This window comes from Lathyrus oleraceus, chromosome 5 (assembly GCF_024323335.1).
Source record: "Lathyrus oleraceus cultivar Zhongwan6 chromosome 5, CAAS_Psat_ZW6_1.0, whole genome shotgun sequence".
In the NCBI taxonomy this organism is placed as follows: domain Eukaryota; kingdom Viridiplantae; phylum Streptophyta; class Magnoliopsida; order Fabales; family Fabaceae; genus Lathyrus; species Lathyrus oleraceus.
Genome location: NC_066583.1, coordinates 588347680 through 588374829, shown reverse-complemented (window position 1 = coordinate 588374829; position 27150 = coordinate 588347680). Strand labels below are relative to the sequence as shown.

General features: G+C 34.0%; 1 protein-coding gene across 1 annotated transcript; it reads left to right on the top strand.

The window, feature by feature from the left end:
- The first annotated feature begins 2638 nt into the window (after positions 1–2638).
- LOC127086734 (2-alkenal reductase (NADP(+)-dependent)) lies at positions 2639–12283 on the top strand. Its single transcript, XM_051027529.1, has 6 exons — positions 2639–2941; positions 3062–3245; positions 3323–3489; positions 11537–11619; positions 11704–11830; positions 11941–12283. The coding sequence occupies exons 1-6, from the start codon at positions 2708–2710 to the stop codon at positions 12196–12198; spliced, it is 1053 nt and encodes a 350-aa protein (XP_050883486.1). The 5' UTR covers positions 2639–2707; the 3' UTR covers positions 12199–12283.
- Positions 12284–27150: the final 14867 nt, after the last annotated feature.

Below are 27150 nucleotides of genomic sequence, written 5' to 3'. Positions count from 1 at the left end.
AGACTTGGAACCTAGTTGCTCATCTGTCTAATTCCAATATTATTTGAAGTTTGTGTATTTTCAGGAATAAGAAGACTTCATATGGATCATTCAAGTGGTACAAAGCTCACCTTGTAGGAAATGGTGCGAACCAACAAACATGTCTTGATTAGGGTGAAACCTTCAGCCTCGTAGTCAAACCGACTACTATTCATAGAGTACTCATCATTGCCTTGTCAAAATCATGGTGACTTCATCAACTGAATGTTAAAAGTGACTTCTTGAAAGAAAATCTTTATGAAACCGATTACATGGACAAACCTCCTGACTTCCATCATCCTCAATTCCCAGACCACGCACGTTTGCTTAAAAAGTCTCTCTATACTTAAACAAGCACCACATGCTTGATACCAGCAGTTTAATGATTATGTTGCTACAATGGGATTCTCTCACAACATTTTTGATCACTCGTTATTTATTTATTATAATGCTAATGACATGACCTACATTCTTCTCTATGTAGATGACATTATCTTCACTTCTTCATCGGACTTTCTTCGTGAGTATATTATGTCCAAGCTGAGTTCTGAATTCATAATGAAAGATCTAGGTCCTTTGAGTTATTTTCTAAGCATCTGTATTACTCAACAATCAAGAGGTGTTTTTCTCTCTCATAAAAAAATTCATACTATATTATTGAACGTGCAAGAATGTCCTCATGCATGTCATCCCCAACAACAATGGATAACAAATCAAAACTCAACGGCTACTCAAGAAATCTCTATCCTGATCCAACGAAATATCGAAGTCTCGCAGGTGTATTACATTACTTGACATTTACAAGACCTGATATATCATATGCAGTTTAGAAAGTATGTCTCTTTATGCATGACCCAAAAACACAACACATGTTTTCCTTAAAATAGATCATTTGTTACATTCATGGTATTATTGAATTCTACTTCCACTTATATTCTTCCTCCATCGACAAACTCGTATCTTACACAGACGCTGATTGGGTTGGTTGTCTAGACAAAAGAAGATCTACCTTTGGGTATTGTGTGTATCTGGGTGACAATTTGTTATCTTAGTCTGCAAAACCTCGGCATACCTTGTCTCGATCGAGTGCAGATGCCAAATACCGAGGAGTGGCTAATGTAGTGTATGAATCGTATTGGATTCAAAATCTACTTTTAGAACTACATCTCTCTTCTACGAAAGCAACTTCAGTCAATTGTGACAACATCAACACCGTGCATCTTTCCGATAATTCAGTTCAACATAAACACACCAAACACATCGAAATGGATATAAACTTTGTGAGGGGAAAAGTTGTTCAATCCATGTGCTCATATTACATATTCCCTCTCGTTATCAAAAGGGGTTCCGTTAAAACTTTTTGACGACTTTAGAGATAGTCTCAATATTCGTCCACCTCCATATCGACTATGAGAGTGTACTAGACTATATAAATATAGAAATGATATTATTAGAGTTTATTGTAAATAATTACTCATTAGTTATTTAGGATTATTGAAAATACTCATTAGTTGTTGAGAATTATTAAGATTACATTCATGCATATATATTGTACCAAGATCAATGAGAAGGCACAATCAATATTAATCCCTCTATCAATAAAGTGACTTCATAGACAATTCTATAACATAAGTATAGTTGTATAGGTAGATTAAGAATATGGTCGGTTAAATAGTATAAACACGTTTTAAAATAAATAACAGTGACATTGGGAATTGGATCCTCTCCAATTTTCTCTCCCATGATCTCTCTCATGTGCAATTCTAAATCATTTGATTAATCTAACGGTTAAAATGCAAGAAAGAAAAAAAAATATCATTTAAAGAAGAGAGAGAAATATATTTCAGTTATAATTTTATTTTATTTTTTTCATCTACTATATAACTAATTTGAGAAAACAAAAGACCATTAAAAAGACGACACTGCCCCATATAATTTGTTGCTAAAATTACGTTGTTCTTTTTATTTTAATATTTTTTACCAAATAAATATTTTGATAATGATTAAATTATTTAAACTATTTGTAATTAGTTCAATTAGTCAATTTTAACTATTTTTTATTTTAACATATCATAAAAATTATATTTGGAATACATATTTGTGGTTAAAGAATAAAATTAATGTCTTTTTTTTATATTGTCAACATAAAAATGAATAAAATATATAATATATCAACTATTATTTTGAAATTTTAAATTTTTAACACTGTTTTATTTAAAAATGAGTAATTACAGAAATTGTTGAAGCATATAACTTATACGTTGAATTTTGTTTGTTTGTCATAAATAATGATTATTTAGTTAACTTATCATTATATATTTTCTAGTTAAAAATGGGACTAATTATAATATATTTATTATAATGTATTATAAAAATATATACAAAACAAATGTTGTGATTAAAGATTAATTAAATAATTGTTCTTTAATAACATAACATTGAAATGAGACACCATAATATTTTTATTGTATTAAAAATAGACTTTATATTTTATGAAACTTTTAATTTTTTTTATAGTGGAGGTGATTATTTTAGACAATCCGTGAAATTGGCATAGACATTAATATTTTTAGACAATATATGTTGATCCCACAGGCATAAATACTAGTATGAGTTAGTCATTTTATTGCACATAGTGAATCAAAAACTACCACATATTGCATATGCTAGAACGTAGAAACTAAAAACCATGGGAGATGTTGTTGAAAGCAAAGAATGGTACCTAGCTGCATATTGTCCTAAAGGTGTTCCAACTTCAGATCATCTTAAACTCCGCACCATCTCTCTTTCTCTTGCATTTGATTCAATCCCTGATAACCATCTCGCTGTTGAAACTCTCCTTCTCTCCGTTGATCCATATCTTCGCGGAACAATCACTGGCACCATTGAAGGCCTTTATATGCCCCAATTTCAACCTAATCAGGTCTCTTTATTTTTAGAACGTAGAAACTTATAAACTTAGAATGTAAGACACTTTAACAGTTATATTTTGTATACATTTATATATATGTATTCAAGATCTTTGTATTATATATATTTGTAGGTTCTATCAATATTTTCAGTAGTAAGGGTAATTCGATCAAAGGATAGTAAATACATTGAGGGAGATCTTGTTTTGAATGGATTTGGTCTGGTTGCTGAGTATAGTATTGTACCATCTTCTCATATAATTAGAAAAATTGATCCTTCTAATGGGATTTCATTGTCGGATTATCTTGGCTCATTAGGTACGTTTTCAATGTAGTTTTTGTTAAAAATATTATACGGTTAATAATAATGTTTTGTATTATTTGATTGATTGTAGGAGTACCAGGTTTTGCAGCATGGATTGGAATAGAGGTGCTTGGAGATCCAAAGGCAGGATCAAATGTGTTCATATCTGCTGCTTCAGGGGCTGTTGGTATGAATGCTGGACAACTTGCTAAGATTAGAGGATGTAGAGTCATTGGAAGCACTGGCTCTGATGATAAGGTAATCTAGTATTTTATTCCACTTACTTTCTTTGAAATTTTGTGATGTATTTGTGGCAGTAGGACCTCCTCTGTCACTATGTTTTATTTTAAACTTACCTTTTGGAAAGTGATGTTACAAATACTAGCTTTGATAAATTTCATTGTTCTATTTTAATCGATGGTAGATAATGGAGTTTAATTTTGGGATCTCTGGTGAAGAATGAGTTTTTTTTTGTCTAGCAACTAGAGCAGCTGGTCAACTTCTAGCCACCATTGAGGGTTTTCGTGCCTCCTTAAAAGAAGATAGTTGGTGTTGGTCAATCGATAGGAAGTACCTATTATGTGAAAGAGGTTTATATCTCTTTGTACGGGCTCTTCAATATACTATCTATTTATCTCTAGATATTAATAGGACCCTTCCATTTATCTCGAAGAGTTGGACCTCTTCTAAAGTTCTAATTTTTTTATGGGAGTTATGATGTGAATTAATAATGAAGGTTTAAGAATAAGAATTTTCTTAAAGGTCCTCGTCAAGTTATTTTGAGACATAATTTTTAATAGGGATATCCTTTTAGGCATAGGGTGATTCTCGACCCATATGTTATTGGCATTGTCCTGTGTCAAGGTGTTTAATGAGTCTTCTTTTTTTTATCTTTTTGTCTTTTGTGATGTTCCTTCAACTGGTTGGTATAATGTCTTAAGTTGGAATGGTTGGAAGTTGTTTTGACTAGAAATTTAGGGTTGCTTTTAGAATTAGTGAGGTCTTTAGGGTCAACGTCTAAAGTTAGGTTTACATTATCCTTGGTTGGACATTGTGTAGTATGAGCTATCTTGAAATTCCAAAATGAGTTCATTATTTCAGATGTCACATCTACTTAAGATGAACTATCAAACAAAGTGATTATTTTGTCCCATAAATGGTTTCTTGTTAAAACCTCTTGTGTTTCCTACACATTCTTATAGTGGAAGGCGGATACCGTTTTGTGCAATCGATAATTGATTATGAGTGTTTATAGCCCCTCTTCTAATGGAAACATTTTTTGGGAGGCTTCTTGGTGTTTTTTTCTTCATTTCTTCTGCTTCTGATTGCCTGGATTTTTCTAGCCGCCTCTTTTCTTTTTTGTGTTTGTTTCTCTTTTACTCTTTTGCTTTTTACATGTTGTGATATTCTGTTTTTGGTTTTGTTATTTTGTTTCCTTTTCGTTAGCTAAGAATTTTTTGTGCTATTTTGCTTCCCTTTGTAAATTTATATATATCCCAGGTTTGCAGATTTTATAATTTTAATTAATAATTATTATAATATATACTAAAATTATAAAATTTAAATATAAATTATATAAAAGAGAAAAACTTTATACAATATTAGATTGGGATAATTTTGTTGATTCTAAAAGGGGACGATTCATAAACTAAGTAGTATTTGGTGCTCAAAATAGAGAAGGCCGCATGGTAAAACTAGCGGGCTAGGAGAAAACCAGACCCTAAAATCTCGAAAAGAGGAAGAAGCCCCCATCTAGAAGGTCCTCAAAAATCCATACCTAGCAGGGAGAATGGTGTCTTAGGCAGTAGAACTATAGGAGTATGGCATCGATTATGTTCCAAGAGGAAACACCAAATCCAAAGTTCTTCCTGATTTTTTGGCATAATTCAGTTCTCCAACAGACGAGGAAACACCCCCGAAATGGACATTATTAGTGGATGACACCTAAAACATCAAGGGTAGTGGCGTTAGGATAGTACTCGAAAGACCAGATAACATACTAATTGCGTAAGCGTTAAAATTTGAATTTGTGGCCAACAACAACCAGGCCGATTACGAAGCCCTCTAGGTCCATTCCTACAAGTGCCTGGGCAATTGAAACTTCTAATTATAAAATTCTACTATTTCATAAAAGTGGATAGAGGCGGAGGTTGGTAACCAGATTACAACAAAAGGAGTTTGCGGCTTATATTGGTAAAGAATTGTGTGCATGTTCGGGCTGCCAAGCATCATCATCTCTGATAACATAAAGTAGTTTGCTAGTACCTCAGTTACGACTTCTACCACAAATTAGGAGTGCAGACAAAGCTTGTCTATGTCGTTCACCCACAAGGAAATAGATAAGCAAAGTCGGCGAACAAGGTGATATTGAATGGGATCAAGAATTAGTCCATGAAATATTATGGTAGTACCATACCACCTCTTATTCAAATACCAAGGAGACCCCATTCACCATGGTATACGGGGAAAATGTTATTCTAATAATAGAGATCGACACACCCTCATGGCAACGTTCTCAGTTTGACGAAAAGGTGAATGATTCAGAGTTGAGGTGCATCGTTGATTTAATCGATGAAGTAAGATATATCACCCACATCTGAGAGTCCGACATCAGGAAAAAAACGGCCAAAAGATACAACTCTAAGGTAATTCCAAAGGAAATACAAAAAGGCAACTTGGTGTTTAGACAAGTTTTCCTGGCTGCTCAACGCTAGGGAAAATTGCAGCCTAACTAGGAAGGACCATACGACATCTCTCGAAAGCCTATACTCTACCAATGCAAAGTCAATTAATAATTCTTCTTTTTATAAGCCCTTGTGCTTGAGGAACTGTATAGAGATATATTTATAGGGGTCCACAAGGTGTGAGGAAACCATGTCGCCATTAAGTGGTGATCGGATCATATCGCCCATAAGGGGACATCCTCAACCGCGACACGCTTAACTCGTACGAGATTGGAAAATATGGGAAATGATGTGTCTTGGTCAGAGATAATGCATAAATGGGATGTAAGGAATAACCCACATGTCCCTAGGAAATTGGGATTTAAAAGTCAACTACCATTAATAGGGTGGGAGGTTTATATTCTCAAGAAACCATGAATCCAGGCCCACGAGCCCCTTTAAATATCTCGTTCGAGGGTTAAGAAGGGATATCCTAATTTCACCATGAAATACCCCAAAACACAGACCTTCTCACCCTCGTGAACTTAGCCTAACGACACGGAAACACCACCAAAATAGATTTTTTTACAATCGTGAGCTTTCCATAACCACCACAAACTATAAAGCCTTTGGCCACCCCTACCAGAATAGGGGTTCCACAAATCTATACTTTTTTTGACCAAGAACCACTCTAATAACATAATCACTAACATAACACATCAAATCAAAAGTAATTCCCAAGATTTGACAATGATTACAAGTTGTGTGACCAAGTTTGTCTTTATTAGCATGAAAAAGTTTGGACTATCACTATCAAAGTTAAAATAATTTTTCTTTACCAACAAATAATCTAGAGGTTTTGAAATATTTGAAGTATCTTTTGTAAAATGTTTGTAAAAACTAATATGTCTAAAAATAAAAAATCATACATAGTTGCCTCAAAGGAATTTTCAATCATAATTAACAGAATAAAAAATAACCTTTGAAATGTAGTTGGGACATTGCATATATCAAACGATATTCTTTTATACATCAAAATTCTACACGGGCATGTTAAATATATATTTTCTTGGCCACCAGGATCTACAACAATCTTCTTGTTTCTTACAACGACCATCTCACTCTTCTTAGGGACTTTACCCATCCATATATTGTAAAAGATCACATACCTTATACCAACTTAAAGTAGATTCAAGACTTATTTCCTTACTTCCGCTTTTATATTTAGATATATATGTAGTTAAAGTTGGACACTCATTTACACTCTTCTTTCCCTATGGTCATAGATTTTCTTATAATGACCTGATTCATGGGTTTCTTCCTCATAATCGTAAGGTTGTTATGGTTGGTATTTTTTCTCTGATTGAGGTTATTGTCGATCTTGGTGTTTGCTCCAAACTATTGCAGTGTAAATATTTAGAATTGAACAACTTTCATACATTGTTTCTTTATCTTGATTTTTCTTAGAGCTACCAAAGGTGTCCCTTGAAAATATTAGAAATCACTAAAGTCTCCTCAAGAAAAGGAAACTTCTTAGTTTCATAAGGTGTCTGCTCTTGGTGATGTTGTTGATTATCATTCTCGTACCATTGTTGCAATGAATGATATAGTTAATGATATTGTTGATAAGGTTATAGTTGATTTGTGTAACACTCGAGGCCGAAGAGGGAGGGGAGTGGTCGCTCGGATTCCCATCGAATGGCAGGACCCCAAGATTATGCATGTATGGGATTGTATGATTCAAGGAAGACTTATAAAGATTGATTGGTACTACCTATACCAACAATGTTCATCTTCTTTTCGGTAGCCTAACAAATAAGAACTCCATAGTTAAGGAGGTTTGACTTGGAGTAGTATTTTGATGGGTGGTCTTCTGGGAAGTTTCCCAGAAAGCGTGTGAGTGAGGATGAAGAATGCTGAAAAGGCCTGTGTTGGTTTGTGGGGTCAGACAATAATCCTGAAATCATTTTGGGGCATTACAAATGGTATTAGAGCATATCTCTCTCAGTACGATGTGGTTCGGGGGCGGACCAAGCGGAATTTAGTGGGCATGTAACATCTGAGGCTGAAGAGGGAGGGCTTGTTGTAACACCCGAGGCCGAAGAGGGTGGGGAATGGTCACCCGAAGTCATATCGGAATGAGAGGATACTGAGATTGTGCATGTATGAGACTGCATGGTTGAAGGAAGACTTATAGGAATTGATTGATACTATTTATACCAACAAGATACATCTTCTTTTCGGTAGCCTAACAAATTAGAACTTCATAGTTAAAGAGGTTTGACTTGGAGTAGTATTTGGATGAGTGACATTCTGGGAAGTTTTTAAGAAAGTGTCTGAGCGAGGACAAAGCATGCTGAAAAGACCCGTGTTGGTTTGTGGGTCAGTCGGTAATCCTGAAATCAGTCTGCGGCATTACAAGTTGTATATTTGTTGTTGATAATAACTAATATATGTAAGAGAGTAAAAATTTGAGAAGTAATTGTTTCCTTTAAAATTCTCCATATACATCGCTTTTTTAACAAGAAACCCTTCAAAATTGCATTGATCTTTTATATGACCGCTATTAGTACTCACACATAAGGTTGTTCCATTCATGTTGATTCAAGGGTTGGATCCATAATTCGTTTGACATTTTTATGACTTGCGATGCACAAGACTTAAACAATAGATACCTTAAGTAGTATCTAGTAAAGTAAAATTAAAATAAAACTGAACATAATAAAATAAATAAAATAAAACCTATATCCAAAAAATAAAATAAAATTAAATCTAATAAAAAAAAATCCTAAACATCTAAAAATCCAAAGTTAAGGGTAGGGAAAAATTCCTATATAAAAATCTTTTTTAAAAAAGGTTGAGCTAAATCCTAACTAAAATTAGAAAAATTAAATAAGGTAAGAAAAATATTTTTTTATAGAAAATAAAGAAAATAAAAACATAATTTTAAATGCGCAAGAATCTCAAGTACAATCGCCTATTGTTGTCCGGTTGAAGTGATCAAAAATTCCTAATAACGATGTCATTTTGTTGGAAGTAAAAGCAATATCCTAGTATTTGTGCCAACAATAACCATAATATGACAACACAAGATTTTTAGGTTTGTACAAGGACAATGTGATTGTACATGTGAATTCAATGTAGTGAGTTTGTAATAGTAACGGGGGTGCGTAGATCGCGATTGATTGGTTTGTGTGCATAATTGTAAGAATAAAGCACTAACTAACGTTTTGACAAATATAATTATAAAGGCAATTAAGTTCCATTTTCAAGCCATCTACCTCTATATGTAAGAAGTTCCATGACCGGACGTATAATATCTCTATTTTAATTATGACATTTAACCAAACACGGTTTTACAACTTTGTAACCTCCCATATGTTGGGAATATCCAATCTCAAAGCAAACCATTACGTCTGATTAGATGGTTGTTTTGTTTTGCAATTATGGAAGAATATTTAGATCGTCACTTTGATGTTTAATGCGTTGTAATGAATCTTTTAAGCTTAATAACGCCACTTTAATGTAAAGGCACTCCACTATATATTATCTCTTGTAATTTATCTATTTCTTTCATTCTTAATGTGTCAGTCCTCTCCTTACTTCGTCATCATAACTTTAATAGTAAAATACTATAAAAGTTATTTGGTTTGTGGATGATTTCAACTTGATTTTGTCTTTTTCACGAATCTTCAGAATATTTATTAAAAAACTATAAAACATAAATGAATTAACGTTGAAAGTACTTAATAGTAAATAAATTCAATGCTAAAACATCATATGACGGATTGAGAACACCTACATTGTCACAACTTGTTAGGTTTTTCTTGAGTGGTCTTCATACAATTTAGGATGATGATTGGAGAAAAAATAACAAACATCCTATTGGAGAACATTTGAGTTGACATGACGAGCCCTCTTTTCTCATGAAATAACTTACAATGTATCTACAACTTACATGACTTCCATCTTTAATTCTTCTCATAGCTTGACAAATTTTAGAAATTGACCATCAAAGTCAAGCAACTAATATCCCCCCACACAACTGTGTGATTGCTAGAGTTTGACTCAAGAAAGAAAATTTGTTCTTGATCACCATAACCACCACAAATTAACATTCTTGATCCATGAGAATCATATCTTTGTTACCATCGAATTCAACATAGTTGACATTTTACTTCAAGCTAGGACAAACATTCTGATAGCGCCCCGGCTTATGACACTTGTAACACTCCACAAATTCCTTGCTTTGTCTCCCCTACCATAACCACATGAGGAGAGCCCCTACATCTAGCACAACAAAGACAACCATTGGTCATTTTGAGATCTTAATTCTCTTCTCAGTGAAACCTCATGTGTTGTTGATGCACCAATAGACTACTTTGTATTTCATCAATTGATAAGGTGGTCACCTCATTGGATTCCTTAGTTGAACAAACAATATAATCAAATTTTGAAGTCAAAGAACAAGGAATCTTATCAATAATCAAGATTTGATTCATCTTCTCACTTTGAGATATCACGCGATTCATTATTTCAATATTTCGAGCAAAGTACTCATTCATTGATTCACCATCGTTCATAGCAAGAACTGTCTCCATGATTGATCGTAATTCTTCTTCGTTGGATCTCAAATATTCTTGTCCATGTCACATACAAGAATTTTCTTCATGATTGATTGATCAATCGCCTAAAAAAAAGGAAGTTTTTGGCTTTGAAATCTTTGCGCTTACACTATCTTCAGTTAGCTTACATTGGTCCAGGGTAGCGCCATCATTGACAATGACGAAACAAGCTTCAACAATGTTAATATTCTTAATACAATCCATAAAAACTATAGAAGAGAGAAAATATAAAAAATGTGATAAATTTTATATTTATTAAAATGAGAGCTTGATTCATTAAAGTGATACAATGATAGTTATATAGAGTAAGAATATAACTAACTCCCATCTAGTGTAACTAACTTGTAACTAACTTACAGCTAATAACTAACTCTCATATAATAACTAATTTGTAACTTACTTGCAACTAATTTGTAACTATTGCTAATATCTCTAACAAACAACACTCCAATATTCATTTAACCAAAACCAATTTTCCTATCCAATGATCATTAGAAACCACTTAATCTTAATACACAAGGTCAAAGAAAGTTGTTTTTATCCATGATGAGAGTGAAAGAGTAAGGAGCAAGAAAAACTTCTAGCAAGAAGTTGGAATTATTTGCAACTAACTCCAGCTTTTGTTAGTAAGGAGCAAAAAAAACTGTAGTTTTTTTTATTTATATATTTCAACAAAACTAGATTAAGGGATCAAGTCTCATTCTCATTAAAGAGCAAGCCTTATATAGACCCAGAGGAATAACGTAAGTGCAATTACTAACATCAATTATAAAAAATTATCAAAAGCCAAAGACATCATTGGGTTCAATCCCCGATCTAAGAAAGACTATAATCATATTTTGATTTTTTTCCCTTTTGTCACAGTTTCACTCTCAAACACACCATTGGGATCAAGCAACAATCTTTGAAAGACTACAATTGAATATATATATATATATATATATATATATTGATATCTGTGAATATTATCATTTTATATTTTCAAATCACTTACATTTTATGCAGTTGTTTTTTTAGGTAAAACTCATCAAAGAAGAATTTGGATACGACGAGGGATTCAACTACAATAAAGAGACAAATTATGATGCCGCTTTAAACAAGTAATCAGAAGGAAAAAAATAAGCAAAATAAATAATTTGTATTTTAAGCTCATAACTTAATAATATTTCCACTATAATTTGCAGGTATTTCCCTGATGGTATTGATGTCTACCTTGATAATGTTGGGGGTAAAATGCTTGAAGCTGTACTTAACCATGTCAACAAGAATGCTAGAATACCACTTTGTGGGATGATATCTCAATATAATAAAGTAAATTTCATCAAATCATTTTAAACATAACACATGAATATGACAATGATTTATCAAATGCACAAAAGCATTGGTTCCCTAAATACTAAAAATTTATAATGTTATTATAGGTTTGGACTGAAAGAGAAGGGGTCAGGAATCTTCTGAATATGGTGGGAAAGGAGGTGAGGATGGAAGGTTTTATGCTAGGGTCATATTGGCATCGTTTTGGAGATTTTGCTAAAGATATGGAAAGATACATACAAGAAGGCAAAGTTAAGTCCAAGAGTAAAATCAATATTGGAATTGAAAGCTTTTTGGAGAGTTTCAATTCCTTATTCTCAAGCTCTAAAATTGGAAAAGTTGTTGTTCAAGTCAAGGCATACTGACCAAATAGTAAAATGTGGAAGCATATCTTTGATCATAATGTTTGTATTATTTGCACGAGTGCTGGACCATTTTTTTTCATTTCATTTTCCCCCTTTGTTTCAAGTTTTTGTATTAAGAATGAATATGTAAAATATACTATGAAATTCAAGTTGATATCTCATTTGTTGAAGTTTAAGTATTGTGAATTGAAAAGTTCAACCAGACACATTACTTTTTATTTATTGAAAATCTAACGATAATATTAATTGAAAATTTCAACCAACAAAATAACCTATTAAATAGTATAAACAACATTTAGAAAGAAGAAGATAATAGACGAGTACATAAAATATATTTATCTGGTTCGATCAAACCAATCTACTATTAGAGAGAGTAATTGCCCTATTCACTATACTTTCAAAAATTGTTAGAAGAGACTACAAATGAGTTATAAGAAAATAGTCAACCGAGGAGTACACAAAAAAATGTTTAACTAATTCGATCACACAAATATACTATGGGCAGAGTACAACTCTCAAATTCACTATATTTCCAAAAGTTATTACAAGAGATTACAAATGAGTTATAGGAAAATAGTCATCTGATTTATAAGGAACAAATCATATTTTCTACCCAAGTGTTTTCTAATCTTACAAACTCTATATATAAATCATACAAATATAATATATTTATAAGGGTTTTCCAATCCTCTTATATGCGTCCAAAGATTTCAAAAGTTCAAAGAACTCCAACAAATTTCTATTTTTGCCTCTCTTACTAGAATGACCACTCTTTTCTCTGTCTTTTTCTCTTACCAATAGTGATAGAGAAATGTACAAGTATGCCTATTTTTTACGTAGTAACATTCGATCCCCCTAAGAGACACAATATAAATAGGAGTCTTGAAAAGAGTTTGGAAATTATTACATAAATGATGGGCAGGTGCGGAGAAACCTCAAACAAGGTCAGAGAAGTCCCCCATAAAAATAAAAGGGCGAGAATCCTTTGAGACCATAAGCTAGGAGACTAGTTCTACCTAACTCACCCAATGCTTACACAAATAAGGACAACCCATCAAAAGGCTTTTAAGCACTTAGATAATACATTTTAAGGAACGATTAATGATAATAACGACTAGGTTTAGATAAGCAGAAAGCAACACTGATGTCATTAGTCAACCTTAATCACACATATTACTTAGACTTATACATACACATGACAGAAGAACGAAGAAGGCAACCAATCAATATTGTAAAAAGCAGAGACTTTACTATCCCTTGTTAGTATAGTTACATTGATGCACATTTCAAATACATTTAATGCCCGTAGTGGCCCCAATAAAACTGACTTGGGCTACACACCTACAAATTTCACTACTAGTCCCAACTCTATTTCACAATGGTGAGGTCTGCCATTAATAGTATTACCAATGACCGAACAACCATATCAGATATGGTAGTCGTTATAAAAGAGTAACTTCATCAAAATGAAATGTTGTAAGGCAATGTTCGCGACCTACAACAACAACAACAATAGTGACAACAACAACAATAACAAGTCATCAATGAGAAAGAGGAATCCATCAAACCTTGATCGTTTTCTGTTGAAACTAGGGCGCCCCTACCTTGGAAAGCATAAAATCAGGGTCTCTAGTAACATTCGCTGGAAAAAAAGATCCTTAAGAGCACATCATCTCTATCAACATTTAAATAAAGACTATTTGTGAGATAGATTCACTGAAGTGCAAGCTCTTGGCAGAGACTTTGAAAGAGGAAGACCTATGATGGTATCAGAGTCTCCCTAGGCCATTCGAAGTCCTTGAAATATTATTTGGCAAGGTTTAACGAGGAGGCTATAATTTTTGTCAATCTGAACCAATAAATATTTGTCGAAGCCTTCCAAAATGGACTAAAGGAAAGGAATTTCAACGAATCTTTCAACCAGAGTCCGAAGGCTTTGGTGGAGTAAATCATGGGAAGGGAGGAATATTACATAAATTGAAAAGAGAGAAATGCTTACAGAAGTGTTGGTTCTATGTGTTGGCATCAATTTTGGTAAAACTTAGTGTTATCACATGATGTCATACGTGTTGTCTTGACATGTGATATTAGCTTCTTGCAGGTTGTTTAAATATGGTTGTGCAGGATTTAGTCAAGATGTCAGACCCGATGTTAAGGCATGTGCATACAGAACATTCAGTCTGAATGTTATGTGTTTTGTTGTTACGTTTTTCATGCAAATGTTTGTGTGCTTATGTGGAGATTGCATGCGCTATTCAAGGAGTTATTCTATTTAAAACCAGAATGTTCTTTTTTCCAAAAAGGAATGATTAGCTGTTGGTTCTTAGGAGATACACAATTAAAATAGAATTAGGGTTTCATGCTGCCCAGGCCCATTCAAAAAGCTTCTATTTAAAGGCCATGTAAAACATGCTTTAGACACACAAGAAACTAACGATGAAGTAAGAGAGTTTTAGGTTTTTAGTCTTATGTGAGCTTGTATATTATGAGCCATTCATTCATCTTGTTGATGTATGAATTGGACTGAGTTTTGTGTTGTAATTTGTCCACTCTAAGCTTTGAAGTACGAGTGTATTTGTTTACTTGATTTAAGCTTTTAAGCAAGATCAAGTATGTGTCCTTGAAGTGTGTCTTCTTTCCTTTTGTATTTGTTATAGTATCACTGCTGTGATTAAGGGGGAGTGAGTAGGGTCTCATATCCAAGAGTTCTTAGATAGAAGTCACACGGGTAGAGATTAGGTGAAAAGACTGTAACTTGAAGTTGTTTACTGAGAGTCTTTGAACTAATTCTATTTAGTGGGTTTCCTTCCTGGCTTGGTATCCCCCAGACGTAGGTGTGTTTGCACCGAACTGGGTTAACAATTACTTGTGTCACTTGTTCAATTATTTTTCGGTTTTTATCCTGTTTATATTTCAGTTGGTGTTCAGAGATTAGTGTCGTGACATTAACTTCGACATCTAATATCTGATACCAAAATTTCAAGAAGATATCGAGATTCTAGTAGCAAGGCGACATAAAGCTCAATATTTTTAATGATTAGAGGAATCAGGTCACAATAAGTGTTTGAGAAACGGGTTTAAACCAACCCATGGACCCTGATAAAATTATAAGCCACTAAACATGCAAAGTGAGCATATCCTACAAGAGGTATATTATACTAGGGACATTCTCGAGCCTCCCGCTCTAGCAGGGGGGAGGTGGTTGATGGGAAGTGAACCTGGGAAATGGTGTAAATACTAGATGATCATGAGGGCACCATCACTACTACAAAAAGCACATATGACAATGGTTGTGAAAGATATATAATGACGGTTGTATGTCCGTTGTTAAGTAGTGTGTGATTATATGTGTTATTTTCAATCACGATCTATTTCCTGTTGTAGTAAACTGGAAAGCATACTACCAATAACCAGAGTTGTAGTGAACAAGCATAGGCCCTAGGTTCGATACCCAATAACGCCATTTTTGGTGTATATTATTTGGGTACCGCTATACATATAACAACCATTATGAAATTATTTATTTTTTTAAATATATATTTTATTTTTTTACACAATTCCCAATTTTTTAACCTTAACTTTTTTGAATCGTATCATGCTAGAATGTTTCTCTATCAACTTCTTCATATGAATTAGGCACTTGTGTTGCGTAAGAAGAAGTACAAGAAATATCATAATTTTCATTAGTATGAGGAATGTATTTTCCTTGAAGAACGATTGACCATCCCATCGATAAGTCAAAAGGGTCTGTCACGTAAAAAACATATTTTACTTGATTAGCCATGATGAATGGTTCGATCATATAAGTTGCCTTGCCAAGGTTAATCCGTGTGAATCCTAACTCGCCAGTTTGTACACCATTGTTATTGGAAACCCACTTTCATTTAAATAAAGGCACTTTGAAAATAACATAATCAATCTCCTCAATTACACCATAGAACACTTTAGATGCCAATATAGGATTCTTATCTTTCGAACTAGATAAATACATGGATTCGGCCTTAACCATATCCACTATTTTTCATCATACTACGATCATCTTTTGCTTTTGTATAAAAGGAAAAATTACCAATGTCGTATGCAATCCAAGTTATTACATTAAATTTTGGTATGGAGGATAACCATTTAATTATCTCGTATGCATTATCATCATTAGAAATCCTTACATTAAACAAACTTGTGAATTTCTTGTTATGCTCTGTCAACACCGATATGGAAGACAAAGAACACCGATTTATTTTTCCAAATATTTCACTCAGCGGGACCTTTTTTATTCTTTCCAAATATAAAAGTAAGGTGTTCTTGTCATTGACAAACATCATCGTGCGTTAAAGGTTTATGAGAGATTTCAAACGCATTCTCTCCGTTAAAAGCCTTCTGCAATCTACGATAAGGATGATTGTGTTTTAGAAATTTCAAATGCCCAAGGTAAACAGTCTTTTTTCCAAACTCAAGTTGGTGAAAACAGGTATTAGATTCACATATAGAATACGGTTTATGTCCTTTGACATTGTATCCAACCCAATTACCATATGCAGGAAATCCGTTGATTGTACAAAATAACATTGCATGCATCCTAAATGTTTCACCCAAATATGAATCATCAATATCAACGCCTTCCTCCTACAAAAGTCTTAAATATTTAATTAATGGACTTAGATAAACATCTATATCGTTTCCATGTTGTTTTTCTCCAAAAATCATCATACTTAACAACATATACTTGCGCTTCATGCACATCTAAGGAGATATATTATAAATCATGAGAAGAATATGCCATTAAGAATGGTTAGTACTCAGATTACCAAAGGGATTCATTCCATTTGTGGCAAGCCCAAGAATAAGGTTTCTTTGCTCAATGAAAAAATTAATAAACAACGAATCAATTTTCATCCTTTGCAAAGAGTCAGCTATATGGTGAATGTTTCCATCATATTTTATTTCATTTGAGTGCCATCTAATATTCTTTATGTCATTCTCTTTAGCAAAAAGTCTCGTGAACCTTGAAATTATTGGCAAGTACCATAACACTTTAGCAAGAGAATGCTTCTTGCTTGCATTCTCATTGTTGTCCTTCACCTTGTAGCACGACTCACCATATTTCAGACATTGATCCAAATTTTCATACTTTTACCCGTATAATATTCAATCAATAAGGTATGCGTGTATTTTATTATACTTTAAACCCATTGGAAAGAATATCTTCTTGGCCTTATAACAACGATCTAAAAAATTGTTATCTTTTGGTAGAATTTGTTTCAACAAATCAAACAATTTTGTGAAACTTTTATCCGACTAACCGTTTTTTGCCTTTAGATTAAACAATTTTAACAACATAGATAATCGGGAAAAACTTGCGCACACTTATATAAAGGATCATCCTTATCACTATATAAAGCATCATAAATATGGGCTTTCATAAAAGGCGATTCTACAATAACAAGGATTATATATTCTAGTTGATCATCCATATTTTCATCAACTTCATGCATTTATGACGCCACATTATAATTTTTATCCACTTCACCATGCCACGTCCATGTTATATAATTTTGATATATTCCATCACAACACAGGTGATGCAATATTTCTTCCTTTGAACCATTTTTGATATTACCACAATTAACACAAGGACGATAAAAGAGGCCACTATTTCCTGGTAGGTTTTGTTCCATGAATTCAAGGAATTCATGAACTCCTTTCTCATACACTGGACCTAATCTATCAGCTTTCATCGAACTACGATCAATAATAAATTCTAAAATTTATATCAAAAGACTAATGTGAATGGCATATTAATGATACAAACATAAGATACTAATATGGTTATATGCATATTGAAGCTACGCGAAATATACCCGAGTGCATCACACGCTCAAAGATACAACAGAGTCACTATCAAACTTTATATATTCCCGAAGGAAAGGGAAAACATTGATATAACATGGTAAGGAATTCAGTTATGCAAGGGGGAGGTATTAGCATCCCTCACATCCATTGTACTCAACGAGAACCATTTTGATTGTTCTTTGCCCGAATGTGTGTTACTATATAAAGATTACTTGCGAAAGGGGGGAAAAGTTTCAAATAATTAGGGTGAAAAAGAAATTAACAATTAATATGCTCACCAAGGATTCAGATCCTCGTGCCTACGTATCCTTATAATGATATAAAGAAATTAGAGCTCTTTAGTTTGTGGTAGAAAATATAGATGCATTGGTTGTTTTTAATGAACAGTGTTAACATTCCCGTTCTGATAGTCAATGTTTCTTGTATGCATGTGCATGAAAGACTTAAGCGTTTGTTTTTTTGCGGTATATGTATGCACTTGGGTCATACTCTAGCAGTTAAACATTACTTGTATGCTCGCGCATGGGAGGCTTAAGCGTCAATCATGCTAGAACGGGAGTAACATGTCCTTTCTGAAAAGGTTTTGGAAAGATGCCCAAAGGAAAAAATTAATTTGATGAGTTGAGTTTGCTTTTATATTTGAAAGAGAATGTTTTTATTAGAACTATAGTCAAGTCTGTGAACAAAGGAAAATACTTTGAATAGCTAGGGCTCACGCCCCGTACTCAAAGGTACTCTAGACAAGGATAAGAATGATCCCTCTCGTCATTATTAGTTGCTTAAGACTCGTAACACACAATTTTAATTATATTTTAAAGTGTTTTGAGTTTATTTACAAAAAAAGGTTTTAGTCCTAACTTGAACAAAGAAAAGAAAAGGGAAAAGAAACCCTAGAGGTTGAAATCCTGATCTTCAGTCTACATAACACATATTTGTAGAAAGACTTCTCAATTATTTGATTTAAATTGCACTAAAGTCTATTAGTAGAGGTGAATACTCTGAGCAACTAGGTCATTCATCCCATACCAAAGATATTTAGAATGAGGATAAGAATGCTGACTCTCATCCCTTCTCTACTACTTAAGGCTCATGATGTGCACTTTGCATCATAACTGACGAGTGTTGAAAATGAACCTTTGTAGTGCTTGAACAATAATCCAGTTTGTTTGCAATGTATGACTTGTATTAACTTGAATTTGAATTCTTGAACTTGTTAAGGTCTTGTGATCCAATGCAGTTCTAGTACAAGTGATTGGTCCTATCAAGTGATCAAGAGACTTTTGATCACTTGAATATACATGGGAAATAAGCACAGTCAATGGATTTAATTAATCAAAGCAAACTTTGATCAACTTAATAAATCGGAGTGAGAACAGTTGAAAATTCATACATAATGAATAATGACTTGCAAACTCTAGGGACTAATCAGATTAACAACTAAGCTTAATTCTAAAGTGCTAGGTCTAAGGGAACATGTCATTGGTTAAGATGCAATTAATCAAAAAATCATATCAATGCATAACAAGAATTAATTTTATTTAAATAGGTTCAATTAAATCTAAAAAGATTAAGAACAAATAAAATTCTAACCAATTAAAATTATAAAAAAAATATTACAATCCAAATCAAACTAGGCACTAAGTAATTTTATCATGTGAATTAAGATGCTAAAACATAATCAAGAACTAGGTTAATCATTTTTTAATGCATTTAAAAATAATTAAGAATTACTTAAATAAATTAATCCTAATTAGAAAAATCTAATCATGTTAATCTCTAAGTTTTGCATCAAAAGGTATTAACTACAATTAAAAAAGTGAACAAAAATGACAAAAATAAAACTAACAAAATAAATCCCATAAATAATTAAAACATCGGGTTTGATTGAAAAAAATGGGCGCATGGCCTATTGCAGGCCCAAAATAGTCTCCAGTTTTGAAATAGGGGAGTATGGAAGTGAAAGATGGGTGCAGGTAGTAAAAAATGGGTCGAAGGATGGAAAACCCCAATTGCTCAATGAGGGAAGAGGGAAATCAGATCTCAGTTTGGAAAAATGCATGTGTTTAATCTCATTCACGTTTTCCACGTTTCTCACTCAGGTCAACCATGTTCAAACTCAACTTTCTTCCCTCCACTAAAAATTTCCTCCTCCTCACCAGAGGTCGCCTCTAGCGGCGGCGGAACCCTAAATATTCAAACAAAATATGTCATCATTTTCCTCTTGCTGCCTTGAGTCTAAATCTCTTGTCCAATTATAACAATTATTTACCAGTTATTCAAATTGAGGCCAACTGTATAAGAACCCTAGAAATCAAATGAGAAATTAAATCACAATCTTCTAGAGATTAGGACTTTGATTCCCCTAACCAAAGTCTACATCCTGGTAACAAGCATAAAGGAAAAGACTAAGAAAAAGAGAATACTCATCGGAGAAGACGTAAAGGTCACTGGAATCAGGTAATCTTTTGTGAATCTTTCTTCTTCCTTCGAACCTCCTTCTTCTTTAACCTTATTCTTCTTCCTTCTTCTGATGTGATTGAGTCTTGTGTGAGTGTGAAATCGTGTGTGTGTGTGTGTGTGTGAGAGAGAGAGAGAGAGAGAGAGAGAGAGAGAGAGAAGCTCCAAGTCTATGTGAATTGAGGGGAAGGATGATTAGTGATGAGTATGGGTGGATGATAAAATGAAGAGTCCATCGAGATTGTGAAGGTTGATATGAGTTTATAGAGGGATTAGTTAACAGAAAAAAGGAACTCTATTAGTTATATTTGATTCAAAGTTAGTTGACAATTGTCATAACCCAAATTCACCTTACCTTCTATACAACTTTCATGGCCCTAATTCATATGTATACATTTCCCATCTCATCACCTTATTTGCATTTGCATTCATAATAAGAGAGCATGCTATATGGACTCAAGGCATGGTATTCATATCTAAGGATCACTAGGGTTTCTTGATCATATTGGGATATGTCCAAGCAACCTTAAACCCTAAATTTCAGCTTCAAGCACTCATTGATCTTGTAAGATTGCACAAGTCACCTCATTCACCCATAAACTCTAATTTAATGGTAGGCCTTGATTGAATCATTGTTTGTTCACCTGGCCATCCATGGGCCATAATCCTAATTAATTGTGCCTTTGTGGCTTTCTTAAGTCATCAGTTGACTTTGTGCTTTATATTTTGGCCTTGGCTTTGAAGGAAACCTTAATCCATAACCCTGGGTATGCTTTAACCTTGTGGATTTGCATCATGATACCTCACCCACACCTAAACCCTAGTTTTTATGGTTTTGGTTCTTAATTGACCTTTTTGACCCAAGGAACCCTAGTTATGGGTGATCATCATTGGTGGATCATCTGATCTTTTCTTGAGGCTTGAAACCCTAGTTTAGGAGGTCTTGCCTTGGGGGTTGCTTGTTTCTTATTTCTTGTGCCCTAAACCTTAGTGGTGCCCTTGTATTACTATGCTTTGACTTGATAACTGAAACCCTACTTTGTGGAGATTACACTTGGTCATTTCATCATGCATTTACCATCAATCATTTGCCTAAGTTCCCTTGCTTAATTTGATTAGTCTTGGTCTATACAAGTTTAGTTGTGATCCATAGTTTGTGTTGCCTTCCATTGATCATTTCTTGTTGCTTTGATTCATGATCCATTGGTCCATTTACATCCATTCAAGTTCATTCCATTCATCATTCATACAAGGATTGCAAAAGATTAATTTCTACCAAAGGTTGACTTTGGTCAACAATTGATGTTTTGGTCAACTTTGACCAAAGTCAACACATCCTTTTAAAAACCCCATTTTCAATACAAACTTCATTCATACATTTTGCATTATTTTTAAATTCATTTCATTCATATTGATATCATAAAAAAAATCAAAAAAATTAACTTTGGAAAAAGGTTAACTTTGGTCAACACTTGATTATTTGGTCAACTTTGACCAAAGTCAACACACCTTTGCAAAGGCCTAGACTTCATTTACTTCATCCATTTCATATAGTTCATGACAAAACCAAAGAAAATAATGGTTGAATTTTGATTTACTATGGAAGTAAACCTTTCTTGCATTACAAGTTAAACATGAGCATACAAGCATACATTCATGTTTTGCATACACACATTACATTACAAGGCCTTAACTACCTAAAACCAGTTTTGTTTTGAATCAAAGTGGTAGCCATATCCATCCATCTTTTGTTCCATCCATCTTTTGTTCCATCCATCTTTCATGTTCATCCATAAATAAAGCACCTTGCAGCCAATGCATACATTCCAATCTTGCAGCAACATTTCAAGCCAAGCATCACACTTCAATAAGCATCCTGATGTAGCCTACAAACACCTTGCAATGCCTTTCTATAACATGCTTCAAACCCATGCATCACAAGGCCAAAAATAGTCATGCATTCCAAACTTGCAGTGCTAACCAACATACACCAAACATTACATAATAGCATCAATCAAACCTTGCATCATGCTTACACCATGACTCCAAACAACTTGCATCATCCTGCACAACAGCAACACAAAATCATGCACACAAGCAAGAAAACATTTTTACTACGACAAAATAATCACATTAACATTGTAATGTGGTAAGTGCATAACAATATAAAACCAAGAAAAAAAATTACATAGAAGGTACATGGTACATTTTCTTGTTCAGAATCCAAACACACATTTGAATAGACAAACCTACAACACAACAAGTCCACTACCTCTTTGCATTGTCTACTGATCCAAAAACCCTAACATTGTGACTATAAAAGAAAGCATGCTCAGAGCAAAAGAGGCTGGCCATAAATATCACAAAAAACTACAATATCAGTTGGTTGAACACAACAAGAAAAAACCTAAACAGTGAATAACCAAACATTCGAGCCACACCAAATCACTCTCAAACACTCAACTCTCTTTCACCCTTAAACTTTTCCTCACCCTTAGAAGCAGAAGAACTTGGAAGAAGGAGAGAAACAAGAAGGGAGAACAAACACATGTACATGACACACTCTGGTCATCTTTTTCGGTGATGTAGTTTGCGAAAAACTTCAGTTGCTTCAATCTCACATACCACTGTGTATAGTTAATCATAGGGAATCAAAGCCCTCTGGTTAGAGGCTTTGATTCCCTCCCACCACCATTTAATTTTTGTTTTCAGGTCTATGGTTCTTGAGTTTCTTCCCTTCAATTCAACCTTACATGTAGAAATTAGGAGATCTGGGTTAGGTTTCGTGTTCAGTAGGTTGAGACAAAGAGTTTGATATTTGGGTTTTCTATTTTAGAGTTTCATCGCTGCCGACGATGAGCTTCGGTGCGGCAGAGCGGGAACGGTGTTAGTCTGAATTTGTTATAAATTTTGAATAAGGATAAAATGTGTTTCACTTTTATTTCCCTCTTTTCCCTTATGATTTTGCTTGGGCCAAAGCTTTGGGCCCAAGTTCATTTTTTTATCAACACCTAAAAATGCTCTTGCACCCCCCTGTTACATGGCTGAAAGACTTCGGGATTCATCATTAGGACCTCTGCGTTTTTGTGTATTGTTGCTTGGATGTAGACCCTGTTCACTGTCTGCACTCCCTCCCTTTGTTTATTTATTTATTTATTTTTCTTTTTTATTTACTTTTAATATTTTCATTTTCTAACCACCTTTTCAATCAACCCTTGATTTTACTTTCTTTAACTTTTTTTTACTTAATATAATTATTTATCATTTTTATTATTTTTATTATTTTTATATTTATTTTTGACCATTTTTCCCTTGGTTATTGATGATTGGTTGATGACAATATTTTGAGTCATAGATGATTGATCCTAAGGTTTATTAAACCTTCAACACTTCAAATATGTTGATGAATGACCAATGGATCATTCTTGACATTTTGAGGTGTTGATAGGTTACGCTTAGTTGATCATGTTTGAATCTCTTGAGTATGGATGAGACCTTTATTTGCTTGAGCATTTCCTTTTCCATTTTTCATCTGTGTTGGATTATTTCAAGAGATTAACTTAGTGTTAGAACTCTATCATGCCTAGCACATACATTGTTATTGACAAGTCTCAGATAGGTGTGGCTTCTACGTAAGTCCACTTATGACTGCTTAGCATAGCGCTAAAGTGTCCCGACTGGATTAAATCCTCATTGATCATTAACCATAAACATTTGGAATTGATGTTTAACTTTTTTCTCTTTTGACTTAATTTGTGATTACTTGGGTGATGAAATATTCCACACTTCAAATTATTGATAGATGAACGTTTCAGTCGATTCAATCTTCTCTGATTCAAACATGTTGATAAATGATCGTCGGATCATTTTTGACACTTTGGGTCAAAGATATGTTATCCCTTAATGAGCCAGATTTGAGTCCTTTGACTTGTGGGTAGAGGATCCCTAGGTGATCTATTTTGTAACTTAACCTCTAACCACTAACTGTTGTCATTAACCATTGACTTCTTGACCTAATCTTATTTTGTCATTTATTTCTTGTAATTTATTTTCTTGTCAATTTATTTTCTTGTTATTTATTTTCAAGTACTTTATTCTCATATCCATCATTATTGTATCTATTCCATGTATCATGTCATTTATTTCTTGTCATTACATTACTAAAACGAACAAAAACATGATGAAACCCAAAGACCAAAAGATGCATTCATTTGGGACCCGCTGTTGGACTTAGAAGACTCATTAGGATCGTTGCAGTTAGACCTTGGATCATGATTCTTGACCTTTTTATCTAACTTGGAATTTAATCTTTGAATTGCAATCTTTTATTGTAAGAATGGCATTCATGGAACTACCCTAAGGAAACATGTTAATAAGCCCATTATCCACTTGTTAGCATAAGTCACTTTGCACACACAAGGCTTTCTCTTGGGCTACCTTACAATGAAACCCTTTATTTCTCGCATTGTTCTCTTGTAAATATCCATGTGTATCTCTCACCATTTCAAAATCAATAAAGCAATAAACCATTGATCCAACGTCTAGCGGCATTTTCTTAATCAAATTCAAAATATGATTAGAATTGTGCGCCATGAGCTTTAAGTGGTGTAGAAGGAGTGAGAAGTAGAAATTTCCTATCCTAACTCTGAGTATTTTGGACATAGGGCGCTTGACTTATTTGTCTAAAATATTCACCTCTGCCCATAATCTTTAGTGAAAATATTATAAAAAACAATCTCTTTTCAAAAACCATAAAATAAACATCAACTCATCAAACTTTATTTTTGCGCCTTAGGGAATCACTCCGAAAACCCATTTTCAAGGTAAAAATAACCAACCAACAATCATTTTCTACTATGAATTACCAAGCTCTGATTCTTCACCCCTCGATGATGATACGTAGGTACAAAGGCCCTAATCCTTGGCGAGCACAATAATAAAAACCAATCACTTCCCCTTTTTCCCAATATCAGATAAGCATTAAGGTAGATAAACACCCATTTCATGTAGACAACTTAGATGGTTCCCATCGAGTACGATGGATTTGAGGGGTGTTAATACCTTCCTCTTGCATAACTGACTTCCGAACCCATATTTGGTTGCGAGACCAATTTTTTCTTTTTTCTTTAGAGGGTTTTGTCGATTATTTTCCCTTTCCTCATTTTTATGGAATAAATAAAATCCGGTGGCGACTATATGTCATGTCGGTCAGTTTTTGCATAGAGACAATTGACGACTCTGCTGGGGAACCGGTTTCCCTAAGCAAGTCAAGCCTAGTCTAGGTTTCCTTTTTGCGTGTGTGGGTGTTTACCTTTTTTCTTTATCTTACTATCTAAATTTATTTATTTTATTTTTGTTGACATTGTCTCATCTGCTACATGGATCTTTGAGGATGAAGTACAAAATGGATACTATTGATTGCAAGAAAAACCTTGTGGGAAAGACTCTCTACCCGAGTCTAGAGAGTATGCTTGAGATATGAGAGGTTGAGTAGTATGGGCCACCAATAAGCTTTTCTCGTAAGGATCGATACGAGAACCTTGTTTAGAGTAGATTCTTGTGAGAATATTGATGATCGTCAAGCTTTTGGCATAAGCATACGTATTTTCATTGGAATCCTTGACTCTAAAGACCTTTTAGAGAATCTTGAACCTTTGGCCAACTAGAAACGATGGTCGGATAGTGTGGGTCCCCGATAAGCTTTTCTTGTGAGGGTCGGTACGAAGACCTCACTCAGAATAGATTTCCTTGATGGAGCTGACGCCTGGCAAGTAGATTGACATAAGTGGCAAACAGTTAAGGAAATTTATGACTCTGAGAACCTTGTCTAGAACCCAATGTCAAATGGTCGCATAGTGAGGGTCCATGAGAAGCTTTAATCGCGAGAATCGGTACAAAGACCTAACCCAAAATAGATTCATTTGATGGAGTTATCGATCAACATGATTTTGTCGTAAGAGGAAAACAGTCAGGTGAATCCATGACTCTGGGGTCCCTGTTTCTAAAGAAACCTAGATTATGCCCAGTGAGATCCCTGTTTGAAAGCAATAAGTGTTATACTCCATTTCTTACCTCAGACATCTTAGACTTATGAACCCATGCCTGAGTACCATTCATCCGTTCATCCATTCATCCATACATTCATTCATTCATACATCACAAACGTAAGCACAAAAGCAAAGCTCTTAGTATCTTGTGTTCATTGCAGGAGTATAAGACATTTTCCAAAGTAATCATGAATCTTCCTCCTAGGAAAAACACATTCTTCTTCCGATACAAGGAACCTCAAATTGACACCTGTAGTTACGCGAAAATTGACCGGACTGATACATAGCCACCACCAGATTTTATTTATTCCTATATAACAGAGGAAAGGGAAAATAGTCGATAAAAACCTCTAAATAGAAAATGGAAAGGTTGGTCTCGCAACCAAATTTAGGGTTTGGAAGTTGGTTATGCAATGGGAAGGTATTATCACCCCTCACATCCGTCGTACTCGACGGGAACCATCTAAGTTGTCTACATGTGTGGGCTTTTTATCTATCTTAAAGTTTATCTGCTATCGGGAAAAGGGGAAAATGATTGGGTTCTTTTATTATTGTTCTCGCCAAAGATTGAGGCCCTTGTACTACGTATCATCATCGG

Bases quoted from the DNA above. Each gene is read 5' to 3' on its own strand.
- LOC127086734 (XM_051027529.1), top strand. From the start codon at position 2,708: ATGGGAGATGTTGTTGAAAGCAAAGAATGGTACCTAGCTGCATATTGT. The intron at 11,620-11,703 runs GTAATCAGAAGG...TATAATTTGCAG, and splicing joins TATGATGCCGCTTTAAACAA to GTATTTCCCTGATGGTATTG. The intron at 11,831-11,940 runs GTAAATTTCATC...ATGTTATTATAG, and splicing joins TGATATCTCAATATAATAAA to GTTTGGACTGAAAGAGAAGG.